At 40.4% G+C, this 17370-nt stretch overlaps 1 protein-coding gene across 5 annotated transcripts in view; it reads right to left on the bottom strand.

Annotated features, from left to right (window-relative positions):
* LOC135463848 (neo-calmodulin-like) overlaps positions 1–17370 on the bottom strand; it is a 112325-nt gene that overhangs the window by 4220 nt on the left and 90735 nt on the right. For 4 of the 5 annotated variants that reach the window (XM_064741300.1, XM_064741296.1, XM_064741299.1 and 1 more), the window contains exons 2-3: positions 7470–7608; positions 210–353 (exon numbers count right to left, since the gene is read on the bottom strand). In XM_064741300.1, the coding sequence (XP_064597370.1) occupies positions 210–353; positions 7470–7608 (283 nt within the window). Of the gene's footprint in view, positions 1–209; positions 354–7469; positions 7609–8729; positions 8847–17370 lie in introns of those variants that run through there. The other variant, XM_064741297.1, reaches the window with a different exon arrangement.

The following is a 17370-nucleotide window of genomic DNA, read 5'->3' as shown; positions in this document are numbered from 1 at the left end:
TCATTTCTGAATACTCACCGTTTTTATCCAATATAGTAATCATTTCCTTGTACTTACCGTCGTTATCAGCTATTGTGATCATTTCTCCATAATCATCTTTTATCGACGACTGCAACCATATATCGATACTCACCGTTTTTATCCACTATTGTGATCATTTCTCCATAATCACCTTTTATCGACGACTGTAACCATATATCGATACTCACCGTTTTTATCCACTATTCTGATCATTTCTTCCACTTCTGATTCAGAGATGTTAAATCGCAGTATTTTGATAACGCTTGCCAACTCGTCGCTGGAGATTTTGCCATCGTGGTTCTTGTCAAAGTGGCTGAACGCTTGGCTCAGTTCTGAAACGACAGTAATCAATGGTTAATTGGCTAATCGATCGATTGATTTACTGATCGATGCTCAAGAATTTTCACTCAGGGCAAAGGTCAAGTTTATAAGAGGGGAGTGCCCGGAGGAAACCTTAGTGCCCAGAGGAAACCACAGACCTTATACCTGACAAACCGCTCCACTTCAAGGCGAAATGGCTAATCGAATTCATTTACTCATTTAAAAACGTACCCATTTATATGTCGGATTGATGGGCGGAAGGAGCCAAACGTAAACAACAGCGCCATGCCAGGTACGTTGTAAATCTTCTGATTTAAGTCCATAATTACGGCCCCGTTTACAATTTGTCGAAGCATCCTTTTCTTGAAATTTTCTTTCACCGTCATAGTCTTTATGTCTGATGATTTACGATACATACATGTGTACAAATTTAATCTTCAATCTAAGTAAAATATTTGTCGCCTGACCCTGTTAATCGAATAAACAAAGCGCTGTATCCAGTCTTTAGATGACCAACGATAATGCGTTGTGAGTATCTAAACTGCAGGCTATTTCATTTAACAAGTCGCCTATATTCACCTGTCTGTAAAATCATACCTGCTACAAAAATTGATTTTAGTCAATGCTTAACAGAAAAAGGGTTCTAACTTCATTTTCTTTGCAAGAATATGAATCTCGAACATATGGATGCCGAGAGCTTGGGTAGTTACGTATCACTGACTAAAGGCAATTTTGGTAGCGAATATGACTAATTGTATTGGCAGTTGAATATCGACAACTCGCTAAAAAAAACCCCAAAAAGCAAACAAAAAAAAAACCCCCCAAAAAAAACCAAAAAAAAAAAAAAAAAAATCTGTTTTAATACTCCGCACTTTCCGTTCATCACTTCAACTTCAAACTGATGTTCAAACAAAGCAAGCCTGCAAATCGTGTAACAGCAGGTAACTATCCCATCGGGAATTTAGCTATTCCAAAAGTGCAACCGAATTTATAACAAATTCTCATATATTTTGTAAAATCCAAACGTAAAAAAAAACATGGTGAACTACGAGAGATTGAGATCAGGTGTTAGAGAGGCCAATGAAACTTTACAGCAGGCCACTGAGTGATCAGGAATGCCACCGTGAAACTCAATATGGCGTCGGTAAGGTTGGTAATTTGCCTAGCTCGATATATCCGAACTTGGAAGGTAACTCGATAACGTGGCGAACTGATTAAAAGTCACGGGTAAGAGTGGGCGAGTAACCGCTGATGAAGGTTCTGAAGCACGTTCCGTTTTAATGAGACAGGACGAGGTCGGAAATCGCCAAACCTCCTCCTGGAAAAACCCGCTACACCATTCATCTCCATTCTGGGACGAGCGTCCGCAACAGCCGAGCCTCTTAAACAAATGAATCTAGTCCTTACTTTGCCCTGGTCTGCAAATATCTGGTCCTAGTCACCCAACCATGCGAAGAAACAATCTAATCGATTCATGATTAATTTTGTGTTCTTGGCTAAGATTCTAAAGTTCAGGCTCGACATGTGAACTTACTGGTACCAGCACGTCGCCGGGAAGAAGGAACTCTTTTGTCATTGGAGGCGTGAACAGAGGTATATACGTACTAACTAATGAAATCAACCGTGGACAACGACGAGCTCGAGATCTAACCCGTGGTTTACAAAGCAAACAAAAACCAAGCCAACAAGTGCATCATTTCCGAAGGCTAAGAATCGGACGTCGGTGTTCTACAAATTTGTGGAAATTGCCCCGAGCCCCAAAATCAACCATCACGGCGATGGTTTGATTATTTCTGGTCCCTTTACATTACTGTTCTGAATCAATCAGACTAGTCCAATCGAATTTTGAGCACAGGATTGACTAAAACGAAGTACCACATGCCCTGAACAGCCCAGAAGAGAGAGTTTATAACAAGCAATCTCACTCGATTAATTCACTGATTGATTGGTTAATTTTTATTTACCATAACGGTGAATTTTATGAAGAACAAAATGGCCTGAAAAGGGTGAACAAGATCATCGACTTTTGGCCACCTACTTAAGGACTTTCTCACGTCACCGGTGGAAGACAAGTGAGATCTCATTAGTGAAGGGCATGGGCTTGAAGTAGGCTTAAGGTAGGCTTGACATACTTTAGCAGAAAATTTCCCTGTTCCCGGGATACGATCAGATTACAGAAAACTACATTCACGTATTATCTCGTTACAGTCTCGAGTGAAAACATCCGCCATTCTTATATTATAATGTTGCTTTTAGGGTCTTTCTGTCCCAAATTAAAAGAACGACCGACGTTAGAGTTGTCAAAGCACAGCTTGTCAGCCAGGTGTTTTTCAGGTATTGTATCGATCAGATATAGGCGTCACATTTGGGGTAGGATAAGTCCAGATGGAGTAAGGGTTGCATCGGTCCGCCAAAAATAAGATCATCCTAAACTCTTCATTGCTGGCCCATCTTAATTAACGTTTAACTAATCCTGCTTTATTAAGGAATAATCTCAGTAATCAGCACACATTTGATTGCTAGAGTTCATCAAGGTCATGGTGACCGCCATTCAGTTTTTGCCGTTTATTAGCCTCTACAAAAAATTACAATAAATGGCAAAAGCAGAAACACTTTAGGCATTGGTGGCGTTGGACTCCCACATATAACAGGGTGTAGTGACATGAACAAATACCCCAAAACAACAAAACGCATCAGAATGACGAAAAAAAACAAAAACAAAAAAAAAAAACAAGGAAAATATCCCCCCCCCCCCAAAAAAATAAAAAGAACAAAATCAAACTGGCCACCTGCTCGAATTGAACAGCCACCCAGTCAAGACTCACCATCAGCGTTTCGCACCTTGATATTTGCTGCAGAGGAGCTAATTGATCACTTGACGTCTTAAACAGTCGGACTTGGCAGAGCGAAATGTGTAAACAAATTATGAGGTGGACATGTGTGTGCACGCGGCCCATATAGATAATTGCCAAGAATAAATTCTAATAGCTTTTCGGTGTCGGAATTGTGTTTTTGTGCATCTTGCCGCTCCGACTGGTATTATTGTCCAATCAGTGCGCTAGAAGAAAAAAATACGTGCGACACTTCTCATCCGACAGGCGGCTGCGCATTTCAGATTCGTCTGGTAAACGGTTTAGTTCTGCTGGAGAAATCAGCAAAGTATCCGTTTATCAGCAGTCATTATCCCAGCGAAAAGAGGGTGATAATGGAGAAGAGTGATCGGTGGAAATTAGCAAGGTCTATATTCACGCCGAAACCGCGGTACAAATTACGGTCAGATGAATCAACAGCGTGTTGTGAAGCTTTAGAGGCGCAGACTAACAAGCGAGCGGAAATCCACTTTAGCGGGCCGCGGCGTCGTGCGTATACTACCTCCACGTCAAACGGTTTTCCTGGGAACAGTAAACTGCCAAGACACGGTGTGAACGTTGATAAATAAACAAAGCTACCTCCGTCGGAATCAACAGAGTGTTGTGAATGGCATTCAGTGAGCTCTACGTCGGAAGACGTTGAAAACGCTCGACGTTCTGGCGAAATATTTGTATAGAAATACTAGACAAAATGGTTGATTTCAAGAATTGAAAAATACACACCTAACGCCAAATCAAGTCAACTGTTTGAAAATAATTCCGGCCAAGTGGTTCTCTTGTTACATTCTCTCATTGCGATGACTATTTGTGGGCTAGTTCTCGGCATTATTGTAACAAGAGAACAATGACCAGTCCGTCTTGGAGACACAACCCCATGGCGCAGGAAAAGGCTTCCGATACAGCGGGCATCATATGGGAACAATGTCTTATACCTTTCTGGCAATGAAGGTCAGCTAACGGTTGCATACGCATGTGCTGTTGATAGTATTACTGTTATTTTTTCCATGGGAATTTAAAGACAACGCTAGACAGAGTAAAACCTTGTTATTTCATACGACGTTTGTAGACTATACATCTTATGTTGAGAACACACCCGTGTCTTTCTGGCACCGTTGCTATATTTACTAACAGCAAGGATATCGACTTAATTTTCTATTTTACTAAGAAGTTCTTGTTTCCCGTTATTTTTGAAATCGGCTTGCTTAATATTAGATTCATGAAATCGATAACGAACCTACTCAATGCGACCAAAATAACTTTGGTCGTCACATCTGTGGAAAATGATGGTCTGAAAGCTTTAGTGAACGGTATGATACCAAATGACTGAAATCATGAACATAAAAAAAAAATCCTTGGTCAAAGAATAAACATGTCAGCGAGGTTAAAATGGAGTCCCTACGTGAAGGCATCACAGATACAAACCATTTTCTTAAAATTGTGAAAATGTAACATTTTACATGGCCCTATTTCGCAGATTGTCTCTCGCTTTCTTATTTGATGGGTCTGATGTCTCACTTTGGCCGTTACCAATAGCTGACTTCGGCGTGTTGCTATTTACCTACGGTTCACTTTGTCGTGAATGTGTTTACCTACATCTGACTTTATCAGGGATACCTGTTTACCCAGAGACTGGTAATATACTAAAGCCTGATCGAATAAATTGTCCGGGGAAATTCGATCGTGGACAACATGTCAAGCTGAAGGCAATATATCAGACGAACAGAATTCGGCCACAAAGCACGGACACGGTCAATACTTGTAATTCTGCCAACGACCCGACTCTTCCCATTGTCACACCGTCGTACTTTGCTATTGATCAACCCACACGAAGGACGGAATATAGCATTTGACTTACTCGTACACCAGAACCTCTTTAACAGAGTTGAATGGCTGTAGTGCTCGATCGGGATCCCGGCAAATCTCGTTAGAGAATCATGTCAGGCTAAAATCCAGATAAATTATTTACATTTATTTCTACGTTGTTTTGGGTCGCTGTCATTTCCACCAATCAGACGCGTAGATGATGCTAACCCGAATGACCGGAAATGAAAGATCTTCGGTGAAGGAGGTCAATAAACTCAAGCTTTACCCAAGTGAAATCCGAGTTGAACCGCAAAGTGCAGGAATGGATTTTGCATTAAGTTTTTTGGTTGGATTCTGCGCCAATAATAAGGATGCATGAGGTTTGTTCTTGTGATTTACTGTCATTATTGAAATTAGCTCCGCAGTATCAACATGGTGTGATTCCGAGCTATGGCATTCAGTGAGCTCTATATTAATAATGGTGTTTGGATACAGCATTACACAACAAACACTCTCTATCACGTCACATCCAGTAACGGTATATACTAGCACCTAACCAACAGATCTAAATCTTAATTTATTAATTAATGTAAATAGTTAAAAACAATCAAAATATCACATCGGTTTTTAGTTCCTTCATTTTATTTTCCATTTTTTTAAATTTAATTATTTGAATCGTATTTTACACCGTACTTAAGAATATTTCACTTATACGATGGCAGCCAGCATTATGGTGGGAGGAAACCGGGCAGCGCCCGGGGGAAATCCACGACCATCCGCAGGTTGCCGACAGACCTTTCCACGTACAGACGGAGGGGAAGCCAGCATGAGCTGGACTTGACCATTTTTTTATATCATATACACTTTATTATAAAGAATCTGCTTCTTTTTAATATTACGATTTATGGATAATAGATACAGAGTTCGAACCCGAATCACTAAGCTTTTAATAATATGTCAATCACAGAATTCTAAGCAGAGATTATGCTGAGCAGAAGAGTTAGAATGACAGCATCTTGAATGAGCATGGATTCTCATTCGTGCTTACAATTGTTTTCCGAAATAGTCCCGAAATAATCACAATGTAACAAATTCGGTTGGGATTGCACGTATACTATTAAATCGGTTATAAAAAAAAAAACGCCAGAGAAGCTTAACAAGTCTTTGCAGCTTTTGGTATATTTATTTGATTATGGTCTTACGTAGTACTAAAACATATTTCACCTATATCATGTTGTCCCTATTTTATCGCTGGTGAAAACAACGGTGCCTAAGAGTAAACCACTGACCTCTGACTACTAAACGGTGAACTTTCCCTCATGATATTCAAAGATATTTACCCACAAATCGATCAAAGTTCAAGAAAGACCATGTAAGCCGACCTACACGTACTGTGGACAGAATATTGCCACCAAGGCCCCATGCAGGAAAAGTGACAGGTGGGGGGGGGGGTGTTGGGGGGATGCAAATTTCCTGCCCAAGGCCGGGATTTAACCTGCATCTCATGTGCCCTGTAGGGATTGAATGACAATCACCTCTAACCATTAGCCCACGACTCACTATACTGTTTTACGCGATTCTGGCAATCTGATAACACAAACTGAAAGAGCTTAATCCTGCACTCAGTGTCGGTCTAAGTTATGACAAACTGAAGGTATAGGCTTGTGGTTGCACTTGCTGTGTCACACTCAGTGGCTTGTTAAGCAGTTCTGTCTGTATCATATCAGACGGGTATCACGGGTAGATACAGTGTTACAGTTTTTCATCATCACTGTATGATCATGCCAGAAAATGCGATGAATTTTGGGTGAATTCCAGTTAGCACCGTGGAAAGCTTACAAAGCCGGCCATATCCTACATACCATCGTTTTTTTTTGCAAAACACCCTCGGCATACCGATGTTTATTTTTTTTCAACCTGGAAAATCCTGTTTACGATAGTCGTTATGCATTAAGAAAATTTTAAGTTTGGCAAGAAAGGACTCATACACGTTTTATCTAAATCAATCCAATCCTCTTGCACAAGGTTTCCGTTAGACCACATTACCATTGTGTTCTTGTGTTTTTTTCTTATTTCGGTTATTTCGGTTTAACAATCAGTAATATATCGATTATATCACTGCCTGACCTTGTACAGTATCTCCTTCAATAATACCTGCATTACCTAAGTGTACCCCGTTTGTGGGGACTTGGTGACAATGAACACTCGATGACGCTCGTACAATAATTTGTGTGTAGTCTAACGTTCGCTGAAAACCACTAAGCCCTTTATGTGCATATGTGTACGCCACATGTGGAAATGTTCGTCTATAACTTACTAAAGGCCGGTGGTTAATGCCGGGCACTTTTTTCCGCCAACCATAGCATTTCATTGCATCACGTGGACACAATGGAATTCAGAAAGTGGTATTATTAAAAGCTTAATGTATACTGCCTTTTAATTGGTCAGTCTTACCTAACGTCTCTTTGTCCGTGAAGCCGTTTTTGGTCGACATGTCGCTGTTGAAACTCTCTATATCTGAGACGGAAGCGCCCTCTGGTGAGTGCAGTCGTGACGTATCCTTCTGCTTTTTCTTGTTCTTCGATTTTGACGACTGCAACAACAATAGCACACATTTTAAAATACACTGTCACATACAAGACTTAGTGTATGTGCTGCATCACTGAGACGACTTACCGAAGGCAAGTAAGCCGCCCCGTCCGAGCCATTATACTGATACGGGTCAACCAGTCGTTGCACTATCCCCTTCATGCTGAACGCCAAGCGAGGAAGTTACAACTTCCTCTTTTAAAGTCTTAGGTGTGACTCGACCAAGGATTGATCCTGGATCTACCGGTCCCGAAGCGGACGCTCTACCAACTGTGCTATCCGGGCCGGTCAAATTTGGCATCTGACGTACATTGTCAAACAATTTGCTCACATTTTGAACCGTTGTTACATTTCGACGATTTGGCCTGTATTAGTCACTCTCAAAAATTGTCATAGTTAGGTTTATTATTCCTGTCATTATAAAATGCAGCAATACTAGACGTCATATTTCATCGAACTATGTGGAATTTGGCCTGCAATTATTGTCATCTGTTGGCATTCAATGCAGGCTACCATGGCGTGTCGCCCAATATCGAATCTATAATTTGGCAATACCATGTAAGATAAAAAAGTCGGTATTACAGGATCTATATTTGCTTGACGTATAATTCAGTCAAACAATAAGTTGCTATGAACTGCAAACATTGTTATAGGTAATATCTAATTATTCATATATGAAGTTTTCAAGTTTAAGACGCCAGCTGAAAAGTAATAAAGTGAAAAACAAGTATGTTCGTAAACATTTGTAAAGCGCCGTCTTCAGAAATTACATGGCGATTTCATTGGAACATGAGCGAATTTCACTTGGAGCAAATAAGACATAAAAAAAATCTGACTGACTGATGTAAAATCTAGCAACGATGGTGGCTCAGTGCTGTAATTCAAGAGTCATCAGCTTTATTAGACAAATATAGTGTTAATGGCTTGGCTCAGGCTGATGTGTTGACGTGATGAAGAAACCAACGAGAATAGTACAATGATGTACAAGGATCAGGCCTACGTGCCTGTTCCGATTGCCACGATCAAAATGCCGTTCAATGACCTGGACTCAGTATACCCAAACAGAAAAGTAGATTTGACCACAGCGGAAACAAAGAGGAAACATACAGAAAAGCTGCACATTACCTCGCTTATGGAGACAGACCGACGTTTCCCAAAGACCGGCATGATGCGTATATCCACGAAGAGCCTTACAAATTATCTGCTTTCCTCCCACAAAGATCTATCTTTATGTAAGTATCGTAGTCATCGACAGCCTGTGTTAATAGTTCAGACGTTTATCGCAAAGAGCTGGGATTTGTGCTTAACTCACGAAATAACACGGCTGACACACACCGCGAACCTGTTACTATGGATACATGTGTGTGACGTCATCGTTTTATGAGTGGTCTTCTTTAAAATAAGGGATTGGGGCCTGAGTGTATAGATGAATGTATAGTGTATGAGTAAGTGATAAAGGGATGGTTTGATGAAAATATATTGTAAATAAGGAAACTGTGAACTAAATGCAAGCGATAAACACGTGTTCGACAGCGAGTAGACGAAAAGAGTTTGCGATTTGACACTGTTCAGACAGGGAGGATGGACATTCACATGAATCAAGTTCTCATTTCAGGGACAACAGAAGAACATTTCCTAACAGGAAGTAGACAGTTGCTCTCGCTCTAGGGGATCCCTTTGTTGAGGGACCCAGACAAAACAACTGAGAACGGTGTCAACTTAACCAAATGAAGCCAACAAGAGCTTTGTGGTCAGCGGTAATATTTCATCATGGGCGCACAACAACATAAATGTTTGTGACAATTACAACGCACGATGCCCTCAAGGATATAATCTACATTTTCTCCCCTGGATAAATTCCCGTTTAATTTCATTTCTCAAGGCAAAGTATTCAAAACCACCATCGTTTTTTTATACTCAAATGTAAGCTTGAATGTTTGGTGTCTAATTGATTAACTATTTATGTTCAAAGACTAATGGCTTGTCTAAATTGGGATCACTGCAGGAGGTCATCAATCGCCATTTTCCTTAAATGGTTCGTTTTCCTTCACCGGTGGTTCCATGCCACTAGATATCAATTAATAGATGCAGTGATGTGGTTGTTTTTCATTTTTTGTATCTTTGATTTGTCATGGAAGTATAAATGTATACCTTTACGATTTAACCCCGGCTTCGTTCTCCATACACGTTTTGTCGACAACTTTTATCACTGCTTACGATTTGCACCACTCCACGACCCGACAGGAAGACAGGAAGATTACGGAACTGGTGTTAAATGGTGACATTCTGATCATGATTTACATAATGATGAAATATAATAGTGATTTATCATTCAAACTTCATTATCAACCCTTAAAATCAAACTGCATTATCACCCTTCATAATCAAACTTCATACTCAAACTTCACAAACACCTATCAGTATCAAATTTTTAATTTCCAGACATTTCTTAACAAACTCCATTCCCATATTTCATTACCACACGACGATACTCAACAGTTTAAAGTTTTTTATGGGCTGCAGTCTGTATATAACTAAAATGTTGAAATCGAACGTGTAACGCCTGTTTAAGTGAAAATGTGACATTGACATAAATGGCACATAGTGCGCTGTCAGCTTCATCTACATGGAGGGTGTGGATATGAACTTGGGCCAAGTCATGTTGTGAGCGTATTAGAGGCCCCCCCTGCGAGGAGGGCGACGCTAACCTAGTTTGCATTACCCCCGGTCTATTTATAAGCGGTGTTAGTAAACCCGAGTGGAAGTCAGTCTCTGGCTATCTACAAATCTAAACAGCCGTCATTAGCCACGGGCAGCTGTCCCAAACAAACTTCAATGACAGCAGAAAACTCATCGTACAAGACAAAGGCAGGCACACTTCACAGGACTGTACGAGAGAAAAAAGTAATACGTGATTTTAAGCAGAGATGTTACAACTTCAATCACGCTGAGTTGCACACGTTCTAGGTTGTTATTTCTTTTTAGCCGAGCGAAAAGAACAAAGTTACGTTATGAGCTTAAACACGGCTTCTTTCATTGCTTAATTAAAAGAATCCCGGCACAAGAATCCATGTACTTCTAATAAAGCGCTAAAAATAGATCACTAAAGCCTGTGTAAAGCCAAACGAAAACCAACATACACTATAACGCTGTAGCGTACGGAGTACTTCCTATGTATAGTGGATTCAGGTTGTGCTAGGAGAATTCTCACTGCGAACGATATAACAGTGTTAAAACAGATCATCGAATTTGTGTCAAATCTTAACAGATATTAGGCCTAACTTACAAGGTTGATGACGTAGTTTTGCATACGAAAAAACACCTGGGTCATTAAATAAATTCGCAATTGCACAAGGCACTTAATTCATCTCCACAAATACAGCATGTTTAAAAATAAACCACTTACATGGGTTAAAGTTACACTGTATTGAGTTCATGCCCACCACAATAATCATTTTGAACCAGAATCTCCACATAACCGTCCAGTTTAACTGCTTTTCTCCTACTTGTGTGCGTAAAGGCAATATGTGTTTAAAGGCAAAATATACTTAAAGGCGAAATATATATACAGGCGAAACACGCTTAGAGGAGAAATATGATTCAAGACGAAATAGTGGGATCCTCAAAAATTCCGTACTCCTGAGTTTCCAGAAATTGTTTGAACAATATCGCAGAGAGTTTTAAGTTTCACAATTCATATTTATGAGGTTCTAACCCAACTTTGGTTTCAGCTCCTTGTCTATCTGACATAGGCCTTATGTCTCTCAGCACATCTCAATGTTCAGAGCCAATCCTGTCGCATGTAAACAGCATCCTCTAAAAGTATCGTCTGTTGTGTAGAGCTCATGTGACGATACATGTAATTAGCATGATAAATTAAAACTTTCATCATGAAAAGGTTTGTCGTGAACCTATGTTGGCTTGAAAGTTATCATCTGTTTAATAAGTCGACAATATAGCTTTGAGTGAGTGCGATTGAGTGCTTGGGGTTTAACGTCATACTTAACAATTTTTCAGTCATATGACAATATAGTTTTGTAGCGCAGCGGATCTTAATAAAAACGATTAAGATATTAAGATTAGGTTGGCTTGAATGATACAATCAGCGACTTTATATATACATATATAAATATGTAAGACATACACACAGCATATACGTGTACTGCCTGGAAACCAAGCAGACTAAGACGTATAAATGCAATGCTCGTGTACTTGTTTATAAATCAAACTTGGCCCGGTTTCAGCTAAAGGATAGCATCGAGATCCGGTTCCATGAGGTTCAAAGAACTTCTTGGAGCCTATAGCTGTTCTTCACGAAACAGCGACCAGGCCTAATGCATCCCTGCTGGCACTCTGCCTTATCATGCTGCAGATGGTGTGTTTAGTGCTATGACGTGATATGTAAGGAGACGTCCACAAAATAATGACCTCAGACCACATCTCTTACATATTTATTTATTTACGCCGTACTCAAGAGCTTTTCACTAAGGCAGACAGGTTTTCGAGAAGAGGAAGCAGAATAAACCACTTTGGGCAAATATTAGACGACTTTAACCCTTTTGTTTTTCGTCGGCAGTGGAGCGATCTTAAGGAGTATGCAATACTAGTAGAAAGGCAAGTTATTTCCAACGACTTTCATATTATCCAAATGGCATTAGGAACGCTATTAGGCAGGGAATGTGGATGATTCCCCATGCAATCTATGCGTCAAAACAGACATTCGTATACCTGCCGTCGACCAAAATGGGCGTCCAGGACTCAGCCACCACGTCGTGTGTTCCAGCGATTGCTATCATAACCAATGGGCAACGACCTGCCTGCCACTTTCTGCAACCATATTACTAATGCTAAAAATACCATCTAATCATATCACTGCATTTAGGGCAAGCTTGCCCAAAATTATACAACAAACCAAGTACAAAATGCCTCGAGTATTACAATAATGTGTATAATCTTCAGTAATATGGAAAATGAATTATGTCGAGGTTAGAGGACATGGCAAGACGGAGCTACGTGTCATTGTCCACCAGAGGGCTGATTCTACAGCTTACCGCCACACTGATGATTTACATGTCTCCAAAGCTATAACAAAGTTTTTATTTCTTGAAAATATTTGTCAAACTGTATTGTATGAAACAGTTTCACATCGAAGTATAATTCAGTGCCATCCAGTTGTCTGCGATTGGGCTCCACATGCAGTTCGAATATAAAAAAACGCAAGAAGAATTATATATCTTTGAAATCCAACGTACAAAAAGGCGCCCGTGTTTGAGTACTAAGGATAAACTATAGCACTCATCTGTTAAATGTCAGTATTCACAATCGCATTATATTAGGCAATTCTTCAATCTCGGAGGTCTTTAAAACTCCCAAGACAACATCAAAGGAAGTCTAATTTTCAAGGTAAAGAGTTATGACCTGTCATCTAGGAACAAAGTGACCAGGTGATGTCAGATACCATTAAGGCGCGTGAAATAAGCCTCTCAAATGGCTCACCTGTCGGCGTATACAATCCCACAGATAACACCTGGTGTTTTTAACATCAATATGGCTCTTCCAGATGGCTTATGAGACTATCGACTTGCGCAAGGATATGATTGACTGCCGCTTGTTTTGTCTGTCGGTCTCAGTATCAAGAACAATTCGAGAAAGCGCGAGAAATTGCAGTCGATCACGTGATTCTTATACAAAAGTGGAGTTTTGTGGTGAACTAGATTGGTGCCTGTTTGGCTTTTCATTGGTGATCGTTTTGTCTATCGTTCTTAATACAAGACACCTTTGCCCATTGATATATCGCAGTCGGATCACATGGCTTTTAAAACATTGATGGCGTCTTTGCAGTGAATTGGACCAGGGATGGTTTTCCCAATCCTTCTTAGCAGAACAAACCTTTGATGACGTGGTTATAAACAATTGCGCGGTTTTTGCAGTGAATCGGGAGTAAGCAAATCAGGATTTGTGGGTTATTAGTTATCAAGAGTACTTTTCACAAACATACAATTACATGAAAAACTGTAGGCAGTTTTAAAATGCGAGCAGAAAGAAAATCGTACATCAAACTGTTCAAATGTTCGACGAAGTTTTTTGACTGACTGATTTACTGTACTACGTCGGTGTAAGCTTTACGATGTCCCATATCCACTTGGAGTACCCATTTCGAGCCAGAAAAGATCAGTAGCTAGTTTCTCTCAACAATCTCAACTTTTCCTAAAAAAAAAAAAAAAAAATCTCTCCCCAAACTTGCACAGCTGATTTGCAGCCTGAGATACTGAAACGCGCAGATAAGAATAACGAGTGTTTCTGTCACGTCCGCGCTGGTGAGCTCATCGCGTGTTGGAAGATCTAAATTAGCTCGGAACTAAAGGTCATTCATGAGAGTGTTATCCCAGACATCAAGTTTCTCAAAAAACCTGCCTCGGAAATTGATTCCTGGCTAGCTGATGATAAGCGACACCCCCATTCGTAACCCTCCACCAAGCACGCGCGCGTCCACACAGAAGTGTTAGTCAATCGGACCTATGCCTGAGGTGTATACACTTAAAACCAGCACTTGCAACTTTAACTGGGAACTATTTTAAGGCGCCGTGTTGAACTGGCAAAAAGAAAAACAGCCCTTTCGAAATGAAAAGAACAGATACAGCATTGCGAGGAGAGGAACCCAGAGAACACAGGTCTGAGGTACTTAGAAGGAAAGCCGATGTCCTGGTAGACTCAACAAACCTAAGTGAGGCAGTAATACCTGAGTCACAAAGATGTAGCTTCAGTCAGCCTTCACTGCCAACATGTACTTTCGGTCGGAGCTTATCAGCTGTATCTCCAAAGCAAATACACAGCTTATAGTACAAAGAGGTACATGGATTTTTCAGACCCGTTTTTTAAAAAAAAATCAAACTTCATATATTGTTCATTTGAAGCTTGAATTATCCAGTTTAACACCGCTAACATTTCATGTATGCCGGCTAAAGTCGACTTAGGCGGTCCTTACGTAGCACTCTGGCCTTGTGATATCTACATGTTACTCCACACGGAACACTCCAGTAGCCTTCAAAACTGAAACGCGTCTTCATATTTGGTATACACTGATTTCCTAGATCTGTTAACAGCAATCCAGCCGTTTAAACTTTTAATCCAAAAGTCAATCCAGCGTCCGCCATGTTCTGAATTGAATTTCTGCCATATTCTGAATTGATTTTCCGCTATATCCTGAACTGAAATTCCGCCAATGTCTGCCAAGTTACGTTCTGGCAGTTCGTAGATTTCTTCTCATTGGAGTTTTCGTTGAGAGACTTTGTTTTATATTTGTTTGCTTTGCCTTCATGTCTGATAAGGGTACTCTGGTCATCTGATTAGACTGGTCAACAATCTATCATTCAAACAGCTAGCTCGTACCTTGCAAAGGTTAGAATTCAAAACATGGCGGACGTTGGTTTGATAAAAATGACTTGGAATACTGTTACCAATGCAGGCTTTGATATGACTACATTTCTGATGCCTTAGAGAATTAGTGTATGGCAACTATAAGGGCTGTTTCAGGTTGTCAAGGTTAGTGATTTTCCGTAAAGAGGAGGATGGGATAGAAACTGAGCGCTAAGTAAGGAGCGCCTCAGCTATCTTGAGCTCATAAAGTTAAAATGTGTCAAATGAACCTGTTATAATATCCAGTGTAAGAATGATAAATGCTCGCCTTTGCATCCCAAATAATCGGTCGGATATAGCGCATATCAAAATGAACCATTTTCAAACTTAACATGCATGAAGACAAACGTAAAAGCCGAATTCATTATCTATGAAATGTAAGATTTTCCTAGCGGCAAGATGATTCATAACTGGACCTGAATAAATGTCAAAGGGTCCTGTTACTGTTTAATGTCCTGCTATTGCTGCATGTCTGTAAGTTTTCAGAATCTCAGCACAAACATCAAAGGACTGAAAGAATGTCTATTACCTGAATTATCACTCAACTGCCAAGTTGAACGACCGTTTTTATATAGACGTCGGACAAAACGGTTTAAATGATACTAAGTAGAATGGTTATACAAAGGCCAAACAGAATTTCTGCTCAAATGTTAATCCGGATAACTTGGTCAAATGTAAAGCAGAGCACTAGGTAAAATGTTAATGGCAATACTTAATCAAATGTGAACCATAATGCCTGGTCAGATGTAAACCAGAAGGTCCGATCAGATGTAAACCAGGAAGTCCGGTCAGATGTAAACCAGAAGGTCCGGTCAGGTGTGAACCAGAAGGTCCGCTCAGATGTAAACCAGAAGGTCCGGTCAGATGTAAACCAGAAGGTCCGATCAGATGTAAACCAAAAGGTCCGATCAGATATGAACCATAAGGTCCGGACAGATTTGAACGAGAATGCCTGTTCAAATCTCAAGCAGAATATCTGGTCAAATGTGAAGCAGGATTACCTAGTAAATGCTAAGCAGGGTATTAGGCTAAATGCTAAGCAGGGTACCAGGCCAAATGCTAACCAGAGTACTAGGCCAAATGCTAAGCAGAATACAAGGTCAAATGTCAAGCAGAGTACGTGGTCAAATGTCAACCAGAATACCTGATCAAATGTCCCGCAGAGTACTTGGTCAAATGTCAAGCACAATCCCTGGTCAATGTCACGCAGAGCGCATGTTCAAGCAGCGTACTTGCCAAATGTCAGGCAGAGTACTTGATCAAATGTCACGGAGAGTACTTGGCCAACTCTCACGCAGAATACTTGGTCAAATGTCAACAAGAATACCTGGTCAAATGTCAAGCAGAGTACAAGGTCAAACGTCAAGCAGAGTAACAGGTCAAATCTCAATCAAAATACCTGGTCAAACGTCACTCAAAATTCCTGGGGAAATGTCAGTCAAAATAACTAGTTAAATGTCAATCAAAATACCTGGCACAAACTGAAAAAAAAAACTGCCCAGTGAAAAGTCAGTCCGAATATCTTGTCAAATGCCAATGAGAGGGTCTGGTAAGATGACAAAGAGGATATCTGTTCAAATATCGTTCAAACTGCCTACTCAAATGTTAAGCGCTTCGGGGGCGGGAGATCCAGGGTGAATCCTGGGTCGGGTCACACCTAAGACCTTAAAACAGAGGAAGTGTTGTAACTTCCTCGCCTGGCGTTCAGCATTAAGAGGATAATGCAACGACTGGTTGATGGTTAATGGTTCGGGCGGGACGGCTTACTTGCCTTCGGTAAGTGAAGCAGCACTAGATAAAAGAGCGGTGGAAATCAGTCCTGAAACAAGGAGGCGCATTACATACACTTAAAGGACTTCGTCGTCATATGACCAAAAAATTGTTAAGTGAGACTTTAAACCCCAAGCACTAACACACTAACTCACTCATTCACTCACTCACTCACTCAAATGTTAAGCAGAATCAACACCCAAACACCGATCAGAATGACTGCTTAAACTTCAAATAGAATAACGGCTTAAATTTCTTGCCGAAAATCTGTTCAAATGTCAAACAGAATGTCATCTCAAATGTTAGCTGGAATCAATGCTAAAACGCGGAGATAAGGAATGCTTGAACTGCTCAGGCAAAATGAATACTCCAATCATAATCTGGACACCTGCATAAAGTTTTAAGCAGCAAATATCGATCAGTTTAACATTTGAAATATCAAGATTCTTAACATCAAGCTACAGTGTTGGTACTGAAAATCTCCCTCGGGCGTCCAAAATGAACTTCTTAACCAAATTCAAAGGTCCTTTCATTTAGACGGCAAAAAGCCCTTCAACTGCGCCGTTGGGACCATTTTTAT

Source organism: Liolophura sinensis, chromosome 3 (assembly GCF_032854445.1).
Source record: "Liolophura sinensis isolate JHLJ2023 chromosome 3, CUHK_Ljap_v2, whole genome shotgun sequence".
Classification (NCBI taxonomy): Eukaryota; Metazoa; Mollusca; class Polyplacophora; order Chitonida; family Chitonidae; genus Liolophura; species Liolophura sinensis.
This window is presented reverse-complemented; position numbering and strand designations above follow the sequence as displayed.